Source organism: Muscardinus avellanarius (assembly GCF_963383645.1).
Source record: "Muscardinus avellanarius genome assembly, chromosome: 13".
NCBI classification, from domain to species: Eukaryota; Metazoa; Chordata; class Mammalia; order Rodentia; family Gliridae; genus Muscardinus; species Muscardinus avellanarius.
This window is the reverse complement of record NC_137799.1, coordinates 1,449,862-1,465,567: the sequence shown is the minus strand read 5'-3', so window position 1 is coordinate 1,465,567 and position 15,706 is coordinate 1,449,862. Positions and strand designations below refer to the sequence as shown.

At 54.7% G+C, this 15,706-nt stretch overlaps 1 protein-coding gene across 1 annotated transcript in view; it reads right to left on the bottom strand.

Annotated features, from left to right (window-relative positions):
• SEC16A (SEC16 homolog A, endoplasmic reticulum export factor) overlaps window positions 1-5,383 on the bottom strand; it is a gene marked incomplete at both ends in the record, with an annotated part of 34,128 nt that extends 28,745 nt beyond the window's left edge. Inside the window, one exon of the mRNA XM_080709477.1 lies at window positions 1,742-5,383. Within this exon, the coding sequence (XP_080565603.1) occupies window positions 1,742-5,383 (3,642 nt within the window). The remainder of the gene's footprint in view (window positions 1-1,741) is intronic.
• Between the last annotated feature and the right edge of the window lie 10,323 nt (window positions 5,384-15,706).

The window sequence follows — 15,706 nt, the reverse complement described above, 5'->3', positions numbered from 1 at the left end:
AATAAAATAATTTTTTTAAAAAAGCTGAAGGTGTAGCATGGAGGCAGAATGCCCCAGGGTTGGCCGGGCGTGGTGGCGTACGCTTGTAATCCCTGCGCTTGGGAGGTGGAGACAGGAGGATCGCGCTGGTTCGGCACCAGCCTCGCTGGCTTAAGAGACCCTGTTTCCAAATATAAAATAGGTCTGGGAGTGTAGCCCGGAGGTAGAAGGGCTTCCCAGGAACCCCAGTACCACCCAAAAAAAAGAATGCCCCAGGGTTCAATCCCCAGTACAGAGACACTGGGCTGGGGTTCCTGGCTGGCCACAGGAAGGCCATGGCGCCCTCTGCAGCTGTGCCACAGCTCAAGCCGAACTGAGCTCCAGTCCCTGTGCAGAAACAGTCTACAGCCCTTCCTTCCAGAAGCGAGGACTCGCTGGTTGCAGGGGCTGGATGTGTAACTGCTCAGTAACCGCCGATCACCCAGGAGGGAGAGCAGTTGCAGAGGGCAGCTGACAGCTCAGACCTACTCCCCAGGCCTTTTCAACCGGGCCCCTCAACACGTGGCTCCCGGCCGACTGGTGCGCGGCAGCAGAATTCAACACCGCCTGGGGCACCACGGTAGCAGGCTGTGGTTTCCAAACTTTCCGTAACACAACACTTCTACCTTGGGGATACTGAATCGGGGCCAGAGGTGAGGAAAAGCAGATAATGATCAGGTGCATTCACTAGGATCATACTTTTTCAAATGACCACAAGACTAAACAGAACCTAAATTAAACAGCAGTGACCAGCTTGCATCACTTGGAAGCGGCAGGAGAGAACAATGAGCGCTCAGGGGACTCCTCCTCTCTCCACTCTTGGCGTGTGGCTAACACTCCAAACCTAACTTTTTTTTTTTTTGCAGGTCTGGGGATGGAACCCAGGGGCATTTGAACTCCGAGCTACACCCCCTGCCCAATTTTTTATTCTTTATTTTGAAACAGGGTCTAAGTTGCGGAGGGCCTCACTAAGTAGCTGAGGCTGTCCGCGAACTGCGATCCTCCTGTCTCAGCCTCCCGAGTGCTGGGATCGCAAGCGTGCCCACCGCGCCCGGCTCACACCTAACCTTTCATCAGTATTTTCTCTTGAAGTGGGATAGATGAGATTCTAGTTATTCCTGTTGCTTTTTTTTTTTTTTTTTTTTTTTTTTTTTTTGCGGGTCTGGGGATGGAACCCAGGGGCATTCTACCTACAAGCTACACCTCCTGTCCTATTTTTTATTCTTTATTTTTAAACAGGGTCTCACTAAGTTGCGGAGGGCCTCATTAAGTAGCTGAGACTGTCCGCTGATCATTGTCCATGATCCTCCAATGTCAGCCTCTCGGATGCTGGGACTACAAGCGTGCGCCACCACGCCCAGCTTCCAGTTGCTTCTTACTTTGCTTTATGTCGTTAAACACAAAGGCTCCCAGAGGCTCTCTGGCTTCCCAATATGTGCAGCGCTCTAATTCTGCAATCAGCCAACAGGTGCTCCAGGAGACAAGGGGCTCTTTTAGCCTCCGAGGCTGGGGGTTCTGGTATTACAAGTAATACTAACTCCTGGCAGAAACCCTCAAGGGCCTATGCTTGTTCGTGGCCAGGGAGGGTTTTTCTCAGAGGCACTGCCTGGCTATGAATTAAGCAGACAAGTCACTATCAACAGACACACCATGAGGAGAAAACCTGATGGTCAAGGTGAAGAAAAAAAGATGGCTGGACATTAACCTCAGCATTCCACTCTACCTGGTAATAAAGGGAGGCCGCCCCAGGGTCCGACAGGTAGGGCAGGGCGTACTGCGACTGGTAGGCATCATACAGGGGTCTGTAGTAGTAGTAGGACGCCAAGTCCTGAGGCGGTGGGCCGAAGGCGCTCGGCGGTGGCGGCGGAGGCGGGTGCAGCCAGGCCTGCTCTGACCGCACTGCTGCCTGGCTGGAGCTGGTGGTAACGACGGTGGCGCTGGAGGGCGGGGGCGGCCCAGGCGGCGCCTTCTGACCAGTTTCAGCCGCAGGTGGACATGCCGGTGGCTCAGCCGAGTTCTGAGGCGGTTCTCGGGTGGGTACACTCTCTGGCCCTGAGGGTTCTGGGAACGCTGCTGGGGGGCCTGGTGGGGGGGGAGTCTGTGGCTGAGGAGGCACCGGCGCTGACTGGGCCCTTCCTCCGCCACGCTGGTCCTGCACATCTTTCATCACCTGCTGATAGAAATGGTCTGGGTTATGAGCCCCAGGCCCAGGCTGCCTGGGGTGACTGGCAACAGCTTTCTGAGAAGCAGGGCCGTCGGCATGGGACGAGCTATACATTCTCACAGGATTTTCCAGAGTTGTATTTAATGTAAAGTCTAGGGCTCCAATGGTTTCTTCCCGGTTATTGGAGTGATGTGCCTTATCACTACTTGGTACCAAGGTGCTGTTTGTGGGTGGCACCAACATCACACTTGTGCTTCTGGCAGGGCTGTTAACAAACTCAGGAAGAACCTTTTCTGCATTATGATTCTTTTGGCTTTTTGGAAGCAAGTTCTTTGCAACTGGATGGGATGGCGGTTGAACCAGCATGTTAGCAGGCTGATTGGAAAGCAATTCAGAAGACCCGGAGCCTTGTGGGGCAGTACCCTGGGCGAGGCTGCCGGGCAGAGACAAGCTAGCGACAGCACTTGTTGGAAGCGCAGACAAAGCAGGGCGTTCTCCAGGACCACCAAGAGCGCGGCTGCTCACTGTATTATCCCCCGCCAAAGCATCTCCCCAGGACTGATTCTTCTCATTAGGATTCGGTGAGGACAAGGAAAAATTAATGGGCTGAGCCAAATTATAGCTTTGATCAGGCTGGGCAATCAAGACGGGCTGATTTTGCAAAGACTCAGTGGGCGGAGAGGACAGCAAACTCGCATAACCAGAACTTGCCTGCGACCGCAGGGCCTCGTCATCACCCACCTTGGGGGGATTCTCAAGGTTCTCGGAAGCGCCCAGGCCGGCTCGGGTCTGCGGGGGGTGGGCAGAGCCTGGCCGCCCAGGCTGCCCCGACACCCCCTCCTCTGGAGGCTGCACCACTTGAGGCAGCTGAGGTTTTGCAGGTACATAAAGTGCAGGGGCGGCAGGAGCTAGAAGGACGTTGCCACCAAAGTCCGGCAGCTCGTCCTGGGCCCACAGAGTGGTTGCTGGGCTCTCACACTTCAGGGCCCCCTGAGCCCGGGCGGAGGGCCTCTTCTCAGGTGCTGGGCGGACAGGATCCCCAGGCGGCCCCCCTGCGTGTGGAAGCCTGTGCCCCACTTCCGTCATGGTGGTCAGAGGCAGCGGGCAGGCCTGGGGCGCAGAGAGGGTCTCCATGTTGTCCGGCGGCTGCTCCAGGTTGCCGGGGGAGGCGTTGGGCAGGGCGGCAGCTGGCCGACGCTTCCTCTGGCGGTCGCAGGTCCCCCTCACTTCACCCACCACGTTGGCACGATCGGCCTCCACTGGTTTTACCCCAACTAAATGGGATTTCACTGGCTCAAAAGAGCTATTTACACTGGTCTGAAATATTCCGGTGGGTTTCGGAGGGCTTGGGGTTGAAGGCTGGGACGGGGGGCTGTGGTAATTCTGGCTGCCGGTGGTCTCATCTGTCTCGCCTCCCACGGGAGAAGAATCGATTTGCTTAAAAAACCCCCCTGCAGCTTCATCCTCGAGCTTCCCCACCTCTTGCTGAATGAAAGTGCCTGCTAGTTCTTGGGACCTGGCCGACCCTGGAAGACTCCTGTGACTCTGGCTGCTGTAGCTGGATGACACGCTGTCGGATCGCACGGGACGCGGCGCTGGGTCTGGGGCCTCGAGATTCGGCCCTCCACCTCTGGGGAGGCCCACAGCGCCATGCCTGGGAGCAGCCAGCCCAGGAAGGGACCCGTACCGGAAATGATCGCTCAGAGAAGAGAGGTCCAAACTTTGGGGCTCGCTCGGCAGAACTTCCTGATTCTGAACAAACTCCAGGTTCTCAACGTTCTCGTACTGCGAGCCCCGGGCACCCTGTGTCTCTGCGCCAGCTGCATCGCCCCACGGATCACTGGCACCGCTGTTAGTGGCTTGTTTATCGCGCCGCATGCCCGCAGACTGTGAAAAATAAGATTGTGCGTCTCCTTCCTGCTGCCCAGTCTCAGCGCTGGAGCCCTTGGGAAAGGCCTGGTAGACACCACCAGTCCCATGTACGGGATGGGGTGGATGGCACAGGCCAGGGCTGGGAGAGAAGCCATCGAAGTCCAATTTGCCGGCAGACCCTGCTTTTTCAGACGAGAGATTCTCTTCATTTTCTGTCTCTTCCCCTTGGAAAAACATGGAGAGCGCGCCTGAGGCAGCTTCCGGAGGGGCCCAGCTGGTCCCAGCTGCTGGAGGACAGTGCATATGGTTTTCAGGATGACTTCCCTGAGTGAGGGGGTTCACAAGGGCAGGGTCTGCCAGATGCTCTTTGTTCGCTCCTGGATTCTGCCTCAACTCCTGGCTTGCCCACGCACTCCCGATTCTCGGGTGGTGCCCAGGCGCATGTTCAGGATGCAAGTTACTTGCTGAGTGGTTTCCGCTCTGCTGGCGAGCCTCCTCGTTCCCTCCACCACTAGCTAAGGGTGCTGGAGGAGACACTAGCGAGCTATGGGGTTCGTGGCCAGGGTTGTGGTGCGGGTTGGAAGGAGCAGAGAAGTGGGGAACACTGGTGGCCTGGGGCCCCATGCTCTGAACAGGTACTTCTGGGCAGGGACAGGAGGGCCGAGGGCTTCCCTGCACCTGTCCCCACTGACCTGGCATCTGTTGACAAGGCTGGGGGAAGAAAGGGGCTGCTGCCGGGGCCACGGCACCATCACGTGGGGTGTGCCTACTCAGCGGCTGGTCAGGCCTAGGACCGGTCCCATCCAGGTGGCTCCCGTGGGACTGGTCAAGACCCATTCCTGGAATGTAGGGAGGTGGATTCGACAGAGTCTGAACTTCGGGCCCTGAGCTGGAACCGACCGCGGCACTTCTGTTCATCTCAGGCCCAGGCAGCGATAAAGGGACGGCCACGGGAGGAAAAGGAGTGGCATCCGCTCTGGGCTGTGACAGGGGTCCGGGCAGAGGCTCGGGGGGTCCTTGGGAGGAGTCTCCAGCATTCGCGGGAGGCACAGGCAAACCAGGCCACTGGGAGAACGCCGGGAGGGCTGGGCCTTGTGCAGTGGGAACGCTGCTCTTGGACGAAGTGCCCAAAGGTGTGTTTTGGAGCGTCTGTCTACTAAAAGCAAACGGATCTGTTACCGGCTGTAGCGGATACGTTATCGGAGCCACTGGTACACTACTACTGGCCGGCCTCCGGTGAGGGCTGTTAGCCCAGAACATGCTCCGAGGGTTCCCAGCTGGGGGTGGACCAGCCACACCTGACGGGACCGCCTGGGGCGGCGGCTGCATGATGAGCCTCTTGCACGAGGAGATACGGCTTACAGACAAGACGAGGCAGAGCCTTTCTTTGCACTGAAAAAGAAACAAGAAAAATAAGCATAAAATCCAAAACTATGAAAACAGAAGACTAAACATGACTTTGAGTCATTTAAACCCCGAGGACTACATGTATGCCATGCTTCCAGCCAGGCAGACGATGTCCGTCCTTGAGAGGAGCGGCAAGGGAGGACTGTGGGAGGGAGGACGGGGCGAGGACACTGACGGCCCGGCCATCAGCCAGCGAGTGAGTGCAGACCGTCCTGCCCCTCTGGGCCTCCCTACCCAGCCTGCCACGGCCTCTGTGGACCCTGGCCACGCTGGCAGGAACGAGGCACAATCTGACCGCCAGCCTGCCGGACACACCATCAGGAAGCACCTGTTAGTCTTCGACAATTCCCTGAAAACCATCACCAGATCCAGAAAGAGCTGATCCCACCATTAGAAAATGGCATGCTCTAATTAGTGCTTTTAAATTTGGAAAGGAAAACACGAGTTTAGACGTCACTCTTCCATTTCGAGGAAAAAGTATTATCAAGTACAAAGTTACAAAAGTACTAAATGCCTTTTATCTCACCAAGTAAAATGTCTCGCTTTCTTGTATCCTGCCTGGTTTTCCTTTGGAAACAGTGAAATAACATCGCTTCTAACTGCTGAAGCCGTAAGCAGGCTGGGAATAGTCATCCCAAGGGAACTCAAAACTCTCCAGCAGACTGAGCTCACAAACCCCTAGCAGGCAGAGTGAGCCCATCAGGACGACCAGAAAGCAAAGTGGCAAACCCGCACCACAGGGCCGTGTGGTTTCTGAACAGAATCCGCGGGTGCTACCTTGACTGGCTAGCCGTCCTTTCTGCACGTTGAAAGCCCCTCCTTTGCGCCAGTCCTTCTCCCCACTAAACACCCTTTGAACAGACTGGCTCAACTATGGTAAAAGAAAACTTAAAGGGAGCATCGTGGTGTGCGTCTAGTTTAATTTGTTTTTGTCAAATTATTTATCAAACAGAAAATATGGATACATGTATTATTTTATTTCTGCTGTACTGGGGATGGAACCCAGGGGCATTCTACCTCCGAGCTACACCTCCAGCCCTAATTTTTTATCCTTTATTTTGAAACAGGGTCTCACTGAGTTGCAAAGGGCCTCACTAAGTAGCTGAGGCTGTCCTCTTGTCTCAGCCTCCCAAATGCTGGGATTACAAGCTGCGCCTCCACACCTGGCTTGACACATGTATTCGTGTGTGTGTGTGTGTGTGTGTGTGTGTGACTAAGGGTGGAACCCAGGGGCCTTCTACCTCAGGGCTACACTCCCAGACCTATTTTATATTTTTATTTGGAAACAGAGTCTCACTAAGTAGCTGAGGCTGGCTTCGAACCTGCGATCCTCCTGTCTCAGTCTCCCAAGCGCGGGGATGACAAGCGTGCGCCACCACGCCCGGCTTTGATACATGTATTCTAAGTAAAGAGACTTACAAATAAAAACCCTACCTGAAAAGTAGTTCCAAAAACCTACTAGTTCACTATTATTGCCCACAATGCCCCTCTATGCCAACAAGTGACGCTCCCCAACTGACAAGCTCCTCGAGACCCATCCAACCGCAGTGAGTCTATCAGACAAGAGCAGTCTCGTCTGCTTGTGTTTCTTTGCTTGCTTGCTTGTTTTTGTAGAACTGGGGGTTGAACTCTGCGGCATTCTTCCTCAGCGCTGAACCCCCAGCCCTATTTTTATTCTTTATTTTGAAACAGGGTCTCGAGCCGGGCGTGGTGGCGCATGTTTATAATCCCAGCATCTGGGAGGCTGAGACAGGAGGATCGCAGTGCACGGCCAGCCTCAGCAACTTAGGCCCTTTGCAACTCAGTGAGACCCTGTTTCAAAATAAAGAATAAAAAATAGGGCTGGGGGTGCAGCTCAGAGGTAGAATGCTCCTGGGTTCCATCCGCAGTACTGCAAAAAAAAAAAAAAAAAAAAAAAAAAAGAAAGAAAGAAAAGAAGGAAACAGGATCTCAATAAGTTGGAGAGGGTCTCACCAAGTAGTTGAGGCTGGCTGCAAACCTTCAATCCTCCTGCCTCAGCCTCCCAGGTGTGCACCACCACACCACACTCTAAACTGTTATTTTAAAATGAAGACTATGGCCGGGCGCGGTGGCGCACGCTTGTAACCCCCGTGCTTGGGAGGCGGAGACAGGAGGATCGCACTTGTTCAAAGCCAGCTGCGCTGGCTTAAGAGACCCTGTTTCCAAATAAAAATAATATAAAATAGGTCTGGGAGTGTAGCCCGGAGGTAGAAGGGCTTCCAGAAACACCAGGACCACAAAAAATAAAAAATAAAATAAAATAAAATAAAATGAAGACTGTGTATTGCTTCACTTTATTTTACTGGGTACTGGGATTGAACCTAGGGGAAGTCTACCTGCGAGCTACATTCCTAGCCCTATTTTACTTTTTCTTTTGAAACAGGATGTCCTAAGTTGCTGAGGCTAGTCTCAAACCTTTGATCCTCCTGTCTCAGCCTCCCAAGTCCTGGGATTCCATGCCACCGTGCCTGGTTTCTATAGCTTCACTTTACATGGACCAAAAGTAGAAGCAGAACCTCCTGCTCCCTATTAGCTGACATTCCTTTCTACCTGCCCAACCGGCCAGAGCCACTGTGGACACAGCAACCCCTGCACGCATGAGCAGGACACAGACTTCCAAGTCCCTCCTGAAACCTGGCTGCAAGAAGAAATAGACATTCTAGGTCATTCTTCAGCAGACTCTCAATCACCCTAGCACTTGTTTTTAATATAAAATACAGTACAGGCCTAGAAGACTGATTCATCAGGTGTTACTGTGACAAGACAAGTGTCCCACTGAGCAGCTTGGGTAACTTCTTTAGCAGCAACCTAGTTTCTTCAGCTATAAAAGGAAACAATTGAGCCAGGCATGGCGGTGCATGCTTGTAATCCCTGCGCTTGGGAGGCTGAGACAGGAGGATCGCAGGTTCGAAGCCAGCCTCAGCTACTTAGTGAGGCTCTCAGCAACTTAGTGAGACCCTGTTCCCAAATAAAATAGAAAATAGGTCTGGAGTGTAGCCAGGTAGAAATCCCCTGGGTTCCATACCCAGGACCACCAAAAAAAAAAAAAAAAAAAAGGAAACAATATGATTTTTTTCTAAGGTCTTGTTTGGGTTTAATATTATGAGATTCTACTCACAGTAGATTCTGGGATGGCCTAATTTCTACTGTTATTTAACGGAAATCTTAGCAGAATCGAAACTGCACAGGTTTATGCTTAAATGTTTTGCTTGTAGGAACTAAAAAATATCTTCTCACCTCCACTGAATAGATACCTGTTTAATAGGCAAATACTACCACCTACAAAAGAGCCCCCTCGCCGGGCGTGGTGGCGCACACTTGTAATCCCCGTGCTTGGGAGGCGGAGACAGGAGGATCGCACAGGTTCCAAGGCAGCCGTGCTGGCTTAAGAGACCCTGTTTCCAAAAATAAAATAGGTCTGGGAGAGCCGGGCGTGGTGGCGCACACTTGTAATCCAGCATTCGGGAGGCTGAGACCGGAGGATTGTGGTTCGCGGACAGCCTCGGCTACTTAGTGAGGCCCTCTGCAACTTAGTGAGACCTGGTTTCAAAATAAAGAATTAAAAAATAATAATAATAGGGCAGGAGGTGTAGCTCAGAGGTCGAATGCCCCTGGGTTCCACCCCCAGACCCGCAAAAAAAAAAAAAAAAAAAAAGGTCTGGGAGTGTAGCCCAGAGGTAGAAGGGCTTCCAGGAACCCCAGTACCACCAAAAAAAAAAAAAAAAAAAAAAAAGAACCCCCTCAGCTGGGCGTAGTGGCGCACGCTTGTAATCCTAGCATTTGGGAGGCTGAGACTGGAGGAACATGGTTCGAGGACAACCCCAGCTACTTCGTGAGGCCCTTTGCAACTCAGTGAGACAGGTTTCAAAATAAATAATAAAAAATAGGACTGGGGGTGTGGCTTGGAAGTAGAATGCCCCTGGGTTCCATCCCCAGTACTGCAAAAAATAAAAATAAAGAGAGAGAGAGAGAGAGCCCCTCAGTCCCTTCCACTCCTCAACTGAGTTTTTTTCATTTTACTTTAATTAATTAATTTGTTTATTCATGGGGGGGGATTGAAACCAGGGGCATTCTACCTCCGAGCTACACCACCATTGTGTGTGTGTGTGTGTGTGTGTGTGTGTGTGTTTCTGTCTCTCACTAGGGACTGAGACCAAGGGCATTCTACCTCCAAACTACACTCCCACCTCTATTTTATTTTTATTTGGAAACAGTCTCGTTAGGTTGGTGCAGTCTCACTTGCTGAGGCTGTCCTTGAACCTGCAATCCTCCTATCTTAGCCTCCCAAGTACTGGGATTACAAGCATGCACCACCACCCGGCTAGCTGAGAGCTTTGTAACAATATGCCAATTCCACCTTGAACAATCTTATGACTTGAACACTATTCTTTTAATCTTCTCTATACTCACCAAGAGAAAAATAATGAACTGCCTGCCATTTGTCTCAGGATTACAGAAAATCTTATTCAGTTCGGCAAGTCATTTTAACTATCAAAAAGGAACCTGTTTCGGAGAGACTGGCTGATCTTGAAGACGCATATTCATAGAGCCAGCTCTCGCTAAAGGAGGACTTACGCAAGACCTTTCACCCTGTGAGACGCTGGCTGCCGGACTGGAGTGAACACGCCCTCTCCTCTCCCTGCCACTCGCCTCCAGCAGTAGGAGTGTAAACTAAAAGGAGCACCAAGAAACAGCAGAGAACTACGCTCTGCCTACGCTCTCTCATGGTGCCTGACAGCGATGCTCCTATCAGACGAGGGACACCTGACGCAAACAGGATAAATGCCATCTCTTCTAAGGTAGACTCAGGAACGAGGACACTCAGACTCTGAAGGGAGCAGCGGGAAAGTAAGGAGAGGGGCCTAAGCGAAGCTAGGACACTCTGATGGTCATGAGGAGTGTTGAGAGAAGAAGTAACGTTAACACGTACACAGTGCTTCCTACAACTCTCAGGATGATCTGAGAGTCACTATGATGAGGAACCAAGCCACCAAACAAAAAGAACAGATATGCTGCCTACTTATCATCTTTGCAAAACACCAGCACCAAAAGCCTGAGAACGCAGACAGGGCGAGAAAAGCTACAGGGAGGCTGTATTGTGCCGAAGCTTGCGGAGGTACCACTCGGGGAGAGCTTTCTGTGACTTGGCTGCTGGTGCTTCTTTTTGAACTAGGGATTGAATGCAGGGGCATTCTACTTCCTGGCCACACGCTGGCCCTTTTTATTTTTTATACTGAAACAGGGTCTTGCCTAGTTGCTGAGGCTGGCCTTGAACCTGAAATCCTCCCGCCTCGGCCTTCCAAACACTGGGATTACAGGTGTGCCTGCACCACTCCTGGCAATTCTGTTGTTTCTGACTGCTGTACCTCTCTGCTTAACACCAGCACCATACACATTTGAGGTTAAAATGATGTTACTGACAATGCAACCCAGTCTACAATTCATTTTAAAACACTCTTAAATGAAGCCGGAAAAAATAATTTAAGTGGCTTTGAGGCCCGGACGCTCCATGTAATTCTGGCATTCCCCTACCCTTGATAGCCTAGTCCTCGACCTCCTTGCGACATCCCGGTGACCCTGCCAAGAAATTACAAATGAACAACAATGCTGCTTCTGGGTTCAAACGTGAATGTGTCTCTTCGACTAGCATCGCTAAGGAAAAGTATTCCAGCCACCCAGAACCAATCATCTTCGGAGCTCTCGACTCAAAGGACACGTTCAACTGCCACAGAAACTTCCTCGACGTGCCTTCGTTTTGGAAAGTTGCAGCTTTCTGTCCCGTCCAGAGAACGCAGCGGCGGCCACCACCAGGCTCCCGCGGCCCGATTCTGTGCGCACCGGCCCGGCCCGCCACGTCGGGGTCTACGGCGGCCCCAGCCCCCCGGCGCTCGCCCCAGCCGCGGCCCAGGCCGGTCGCCCTCCCCGGCCCCGCGGAGTCCCTCCCGGGAGCGCCGCCCGTTCGAGGCTGGGCCCGGCGGCCGCCACGCCAGGCCGGCCTTCCACGGCCTCGCCCCGCCGGCCGGCCGGCCTCCGCCTCCCTCAGCCGCTCAGCCTCACCCGCGCGGCTGCGGCCGGCCCCTCAGGCGCTGCGGGCCAAAGCCCACCCGGCGGCGGAGACGAGTGGAGAGACGACAGGCGCCGCAGCCATCTTGGCACATCCGGCTCCGGCCGCCGCGCCGCCGACGTGTCCGGCGACGACGTCAGCGCGCTCCGCCCAGGCCCCGCCCCCGGCTCGCCCAGTCATTCACTGCCTCACGCCCGCGGCCCCGCCCCCTCTGCGTCGTCCAACACGGCCCCAGTCCCCTCGCCACGCCCCCTAGGCCCCGCCCCCGCCACCCTCCAGTCTCTCAAGGCCTCATCCCCCTCGTCCCGCCCTGGCCCCGCCCCGCCGCGTCTGTCCTTCACTGCTCCACGCTTCTGGCCCCGCCCCCTCTCGCGTCGGCCCCTCGCCGCCCCACCCTCGCCACGCCCCCTTCGGCCCCGCCCCCGGCGCTGTCCAGTCTTTCGCCGCCCCACCCCTGCGCCCCGCCCACAGCCCCGCCTCTCGCCCACCTGCCGGGGCTGGACGCCCCGGGACAGCTCCGGGGAGCCGAGAGCCCGGGCGGACTCGGACGCCGGCACGCTCCTCCCACCCTTCCGTTAGACTCTGCTGGAGGCCGGCGGGGCGACCGCGCATGCGCCATGCCGCCCGCGGCGCAAGGGGCGGGCGCGTTGGCTGAGTGCGCGCGCACGCCACCGCGCTGGTTGCTTGGTTACGGGATGCGACTTCGCCGCGGGCGGGGAGCTCCAGCCTTCGCCCGCTGGACGCCCCGAGCCCGCCAGCCTAGACGCTGGCGCCGGGCTTTCGGACGCCCGCCGGCTCTGGCCCGCGGCGGCGGAGCCCGGAGCTTGGTGGCGCCCGCGCTGGACCCCGGCTGCCGGATCTTCCCGCGCCCTTCCCGCCCGACTCCTCCCCGAAGAGGCGCGGCCCAAGAGCAGCCCCGCGGGATCCGGCCGCCTCGGGGTCTCCTGCCGTGGGGCGCTTAGACCTCCGAGGCAGCCGGTGATACAGCGAGGTCACCGAGCCGGCAGAAGGACGGCTGCCCCCTCCCGTTGCCTGTCTGGCGCACAGGGCCCGCGATCGGCGCAGATCTCGGGAGGCCGATGCTCCCTCGTGGGCCTTCGTTCGCCCCATTAGCTCGCCAGGACCTGGCCACCCTGCCCGGTCCTCTTACCTGCCCCCTGCCCCTCCACAGGGCACCAAGGCGGCAGGCCTGCCCGCCCAGCGCCCTCGGCTCAGCCGCTGGGAGGACTGAGCTGCGGGGGTAGAGCCACCTGGGCGCCGGTGCTCGGGAGACAGGAGGGGAGCTCCTTTGCGTGAGCCGGGAGGGAGCCGCCACGCAGGCACAGCCCCGGGCGGTGCGGGCTGAGTTTCAGCCCATCTGACGTGGCACCCAGGCCACTCCGCTAAGCTAACATTTGCCTTTCAGGAGCCAGGTTCCCAGCCTGTTTCAACACAGAGTTGGGGAACACGTGGCACAGCCAGCCTGCGGCCCCAAGGAGAGGCAGCAAGGACAGAACGATTCCGTTTAGTCCCGGTGGTCACAGCGCTCTGCGCGGACCTTGCCCCACCAGAGAGGCGGCACTGTGGACATCCCTGAGGACGCCGGGGGCAAGGAGCAGGAGCCTGCACTACCTGTGCAATGCAGGGCACCTGACCCCTCCAGGGAGGCTGGAGAGGCCGGCTGGGCGGGTGCTGCTCGCTGTCCCCTTCCCCTCCGCCCAGGGCGGGCCCACCCTGCAGCCCCCTGCTTTGCAGCCTGGCCCCGCGCCCCCTGGACGCGGTGTGGCCTTTGTTGGCTTCCTTAGCCCCGCTGCACATCACTGTCCTCTCTGAGACGAAGCAGGAGGCGTGCCTGGACAGGGTAGGGTGGCGGTGGGTAGTGCTGGGACAGCAGGTGTGAACTGGGCTGTCTGGGCAAATGGAGTGTGAGCAAGTGACAAGCCGCAGGATCCTCGGTGCTGCCTATGAAGTGCCTGCCCAGGCTGGCCGCCATTCCGCTCCGCTAGGCCTCCCTTGCTGCCATGTCCCGTGGTCCTCCTCGCAGCCTCCTCCCTGGAAACCGGACACAAACATCCCTGTCCCTGCGTCTGAGGGGCCAGATCAGCCCTGCAGAACGCTCCACCACCGCTCCACGCCGCGTTGCCGAGGACCCGGGACACGGGGCTGTGTGTCAAGGCCACGCCAGACCCCCTTGTCCTGTGGGTCACCAAGTATCGCAGTACTTGGTCACTGTGTTCTCAGTACCTCAACCTGGGCAGCCTCACTCACTACCTGCTCATGGTGACCACTGGGTGTTTATAGGGGTTTACACCCAGAGCCGGCTTTGTGAAGCATGCACCGTACCTCAGTGATGTGTTTTGTTTTGTTTTGGTGCTGGGAATTGAACTTAGAAGCGTTCTATCTCCAAGCTACACTCCCAGCCCTATTTTGTTTTATTTTGAACCCCGGGTTGTTTTTGTTTAGTACTGGGGATGGAACCCAGGGGCATTCTACCTCCGAGCTATACCCCAGCCCTATTTTTTATTCTTTATTTTGAAACAGGGTCTCACTGAGTTGCAAAGGGCCTCACTAAGTAGCTGAGGCTGGCTGTGAACCATGATCCTCTGTCTCAGCCTCCCAAATGCTGGGATTATAAGTGTGTGCCACTAGGCCCAGCTCCCAGAGGTATTCTGTTTCTGAGCTACACCCTCAGCTCTATTTTATTTATATTTATTTATTTATTTATTTTTGTAGTACTGGAGATGGAACCCAGAGGAATTCTACCTCAAAGCTACAGCCCCAGCCGTATTTCTTATTCTTTATCTGAAACAGAGTCTCACTGTGTTGCAAAGGGCCTAAGTAGCTGAGGCTGTCCATGAACTTGGATCCTCCTGTCCCAGCCTCCCAGATGCTGGGATGACAAGCGTGTGCCACCTCGCCCGGCTACTTTATTTTTTAGTTGAAAGGAGGATCTTGGCTAGTGGCTTGGTAAGTTGGTGAGGCTGGCTTCAACCCTGTGATCCTCCTGTCCCTGCCTCCCAGGTGCTGGATTACAGTTGAGCACCACTAAGCTCTTGTGTATTTTTATTTATTTATTTTTGTGGTACTAGGGATTGAACCCAGGAACATTATATCTCTGAGCTACACCCTCATCCTTATTTTTATTCTTTATTTTGAAACAGGGCCTTGCTAAGTAGCGGAGGCTGGCTGTGAGCCTGCATCCTCCCGTCTCAGCCTCCCAAGTGCTAGTGTGTGTGCCATCACACCCAGCTTCAATGATAATTTCTTTTTTCTTTTTCATTTCTTTTTTTCTTTTTTGTTGTTGTGCTGCTGAGGATGGAACCCAAGAGCTTTCTACTTCTGGGCTACACTCCCAGATCTGTTTTATATTTTATTTGGAAACGGGGTCTAAAGTTGCTGAGGCTGGCTTCGAACCTGTGCAGTCCTCCTGTCTCAGCCTCCCAAGCGCTGGGATTACAAGTGTGCGCCACCACGCCTGGCTTCAGTGATAATTTCTTATTTCATATTGAAATGATGACATTCTGGATATATTGGGTTAAATAAGATATACTATGCAAATGTATTTCATCTGGTGTGTGTGTGTGTGTGTGTGTGTGTGTGTGTGTGTGTGTGTGTGTGTGTGTTTATATTTACTGGGGATGGAACCCAGGGTCCTTATTCTTCTGGGCTACATCCCAGACCTATTTTATTTTTTATTTGGAAACAAGGTCTCTCTGAATTGCTGAGAGCCTCACTAAGTTGCTGAGCCTGACCCCTCCAATCCTCCTGTCTCAACCCCCCTAGCACTAGTATTACAGGCATGCGCCACCACGCCTGGCTAAACCTTTTTTTAAATATAACTACTAGGATTGTCAACATGATCCACATTGATGTGAGACTATAGTACACCATTAACTTTTTTTTTTTTTTTGGCGGTACTAGGGGTAGAACCCAGAGGCTTTCTACCTCCAGGCTATACTCCCAGACCCATTTTATATTTTATTTGGAAACAGAGTCTCACTAAGTTGCTAAGAGCCTCACTAAGTAGCGGAGGCTGGCTTCGAACCCGTGCGATCCTCCTGTCTCAGCCTCCCAAGCGCGGGGATTACAAGTGTGTGCCACCACGCGGCCCGCCCCATTAAAATTTTTAAAAAGACAAATATAGCTACTAGGAAATGTAAGATTCCATGTGTGCCTGGCAC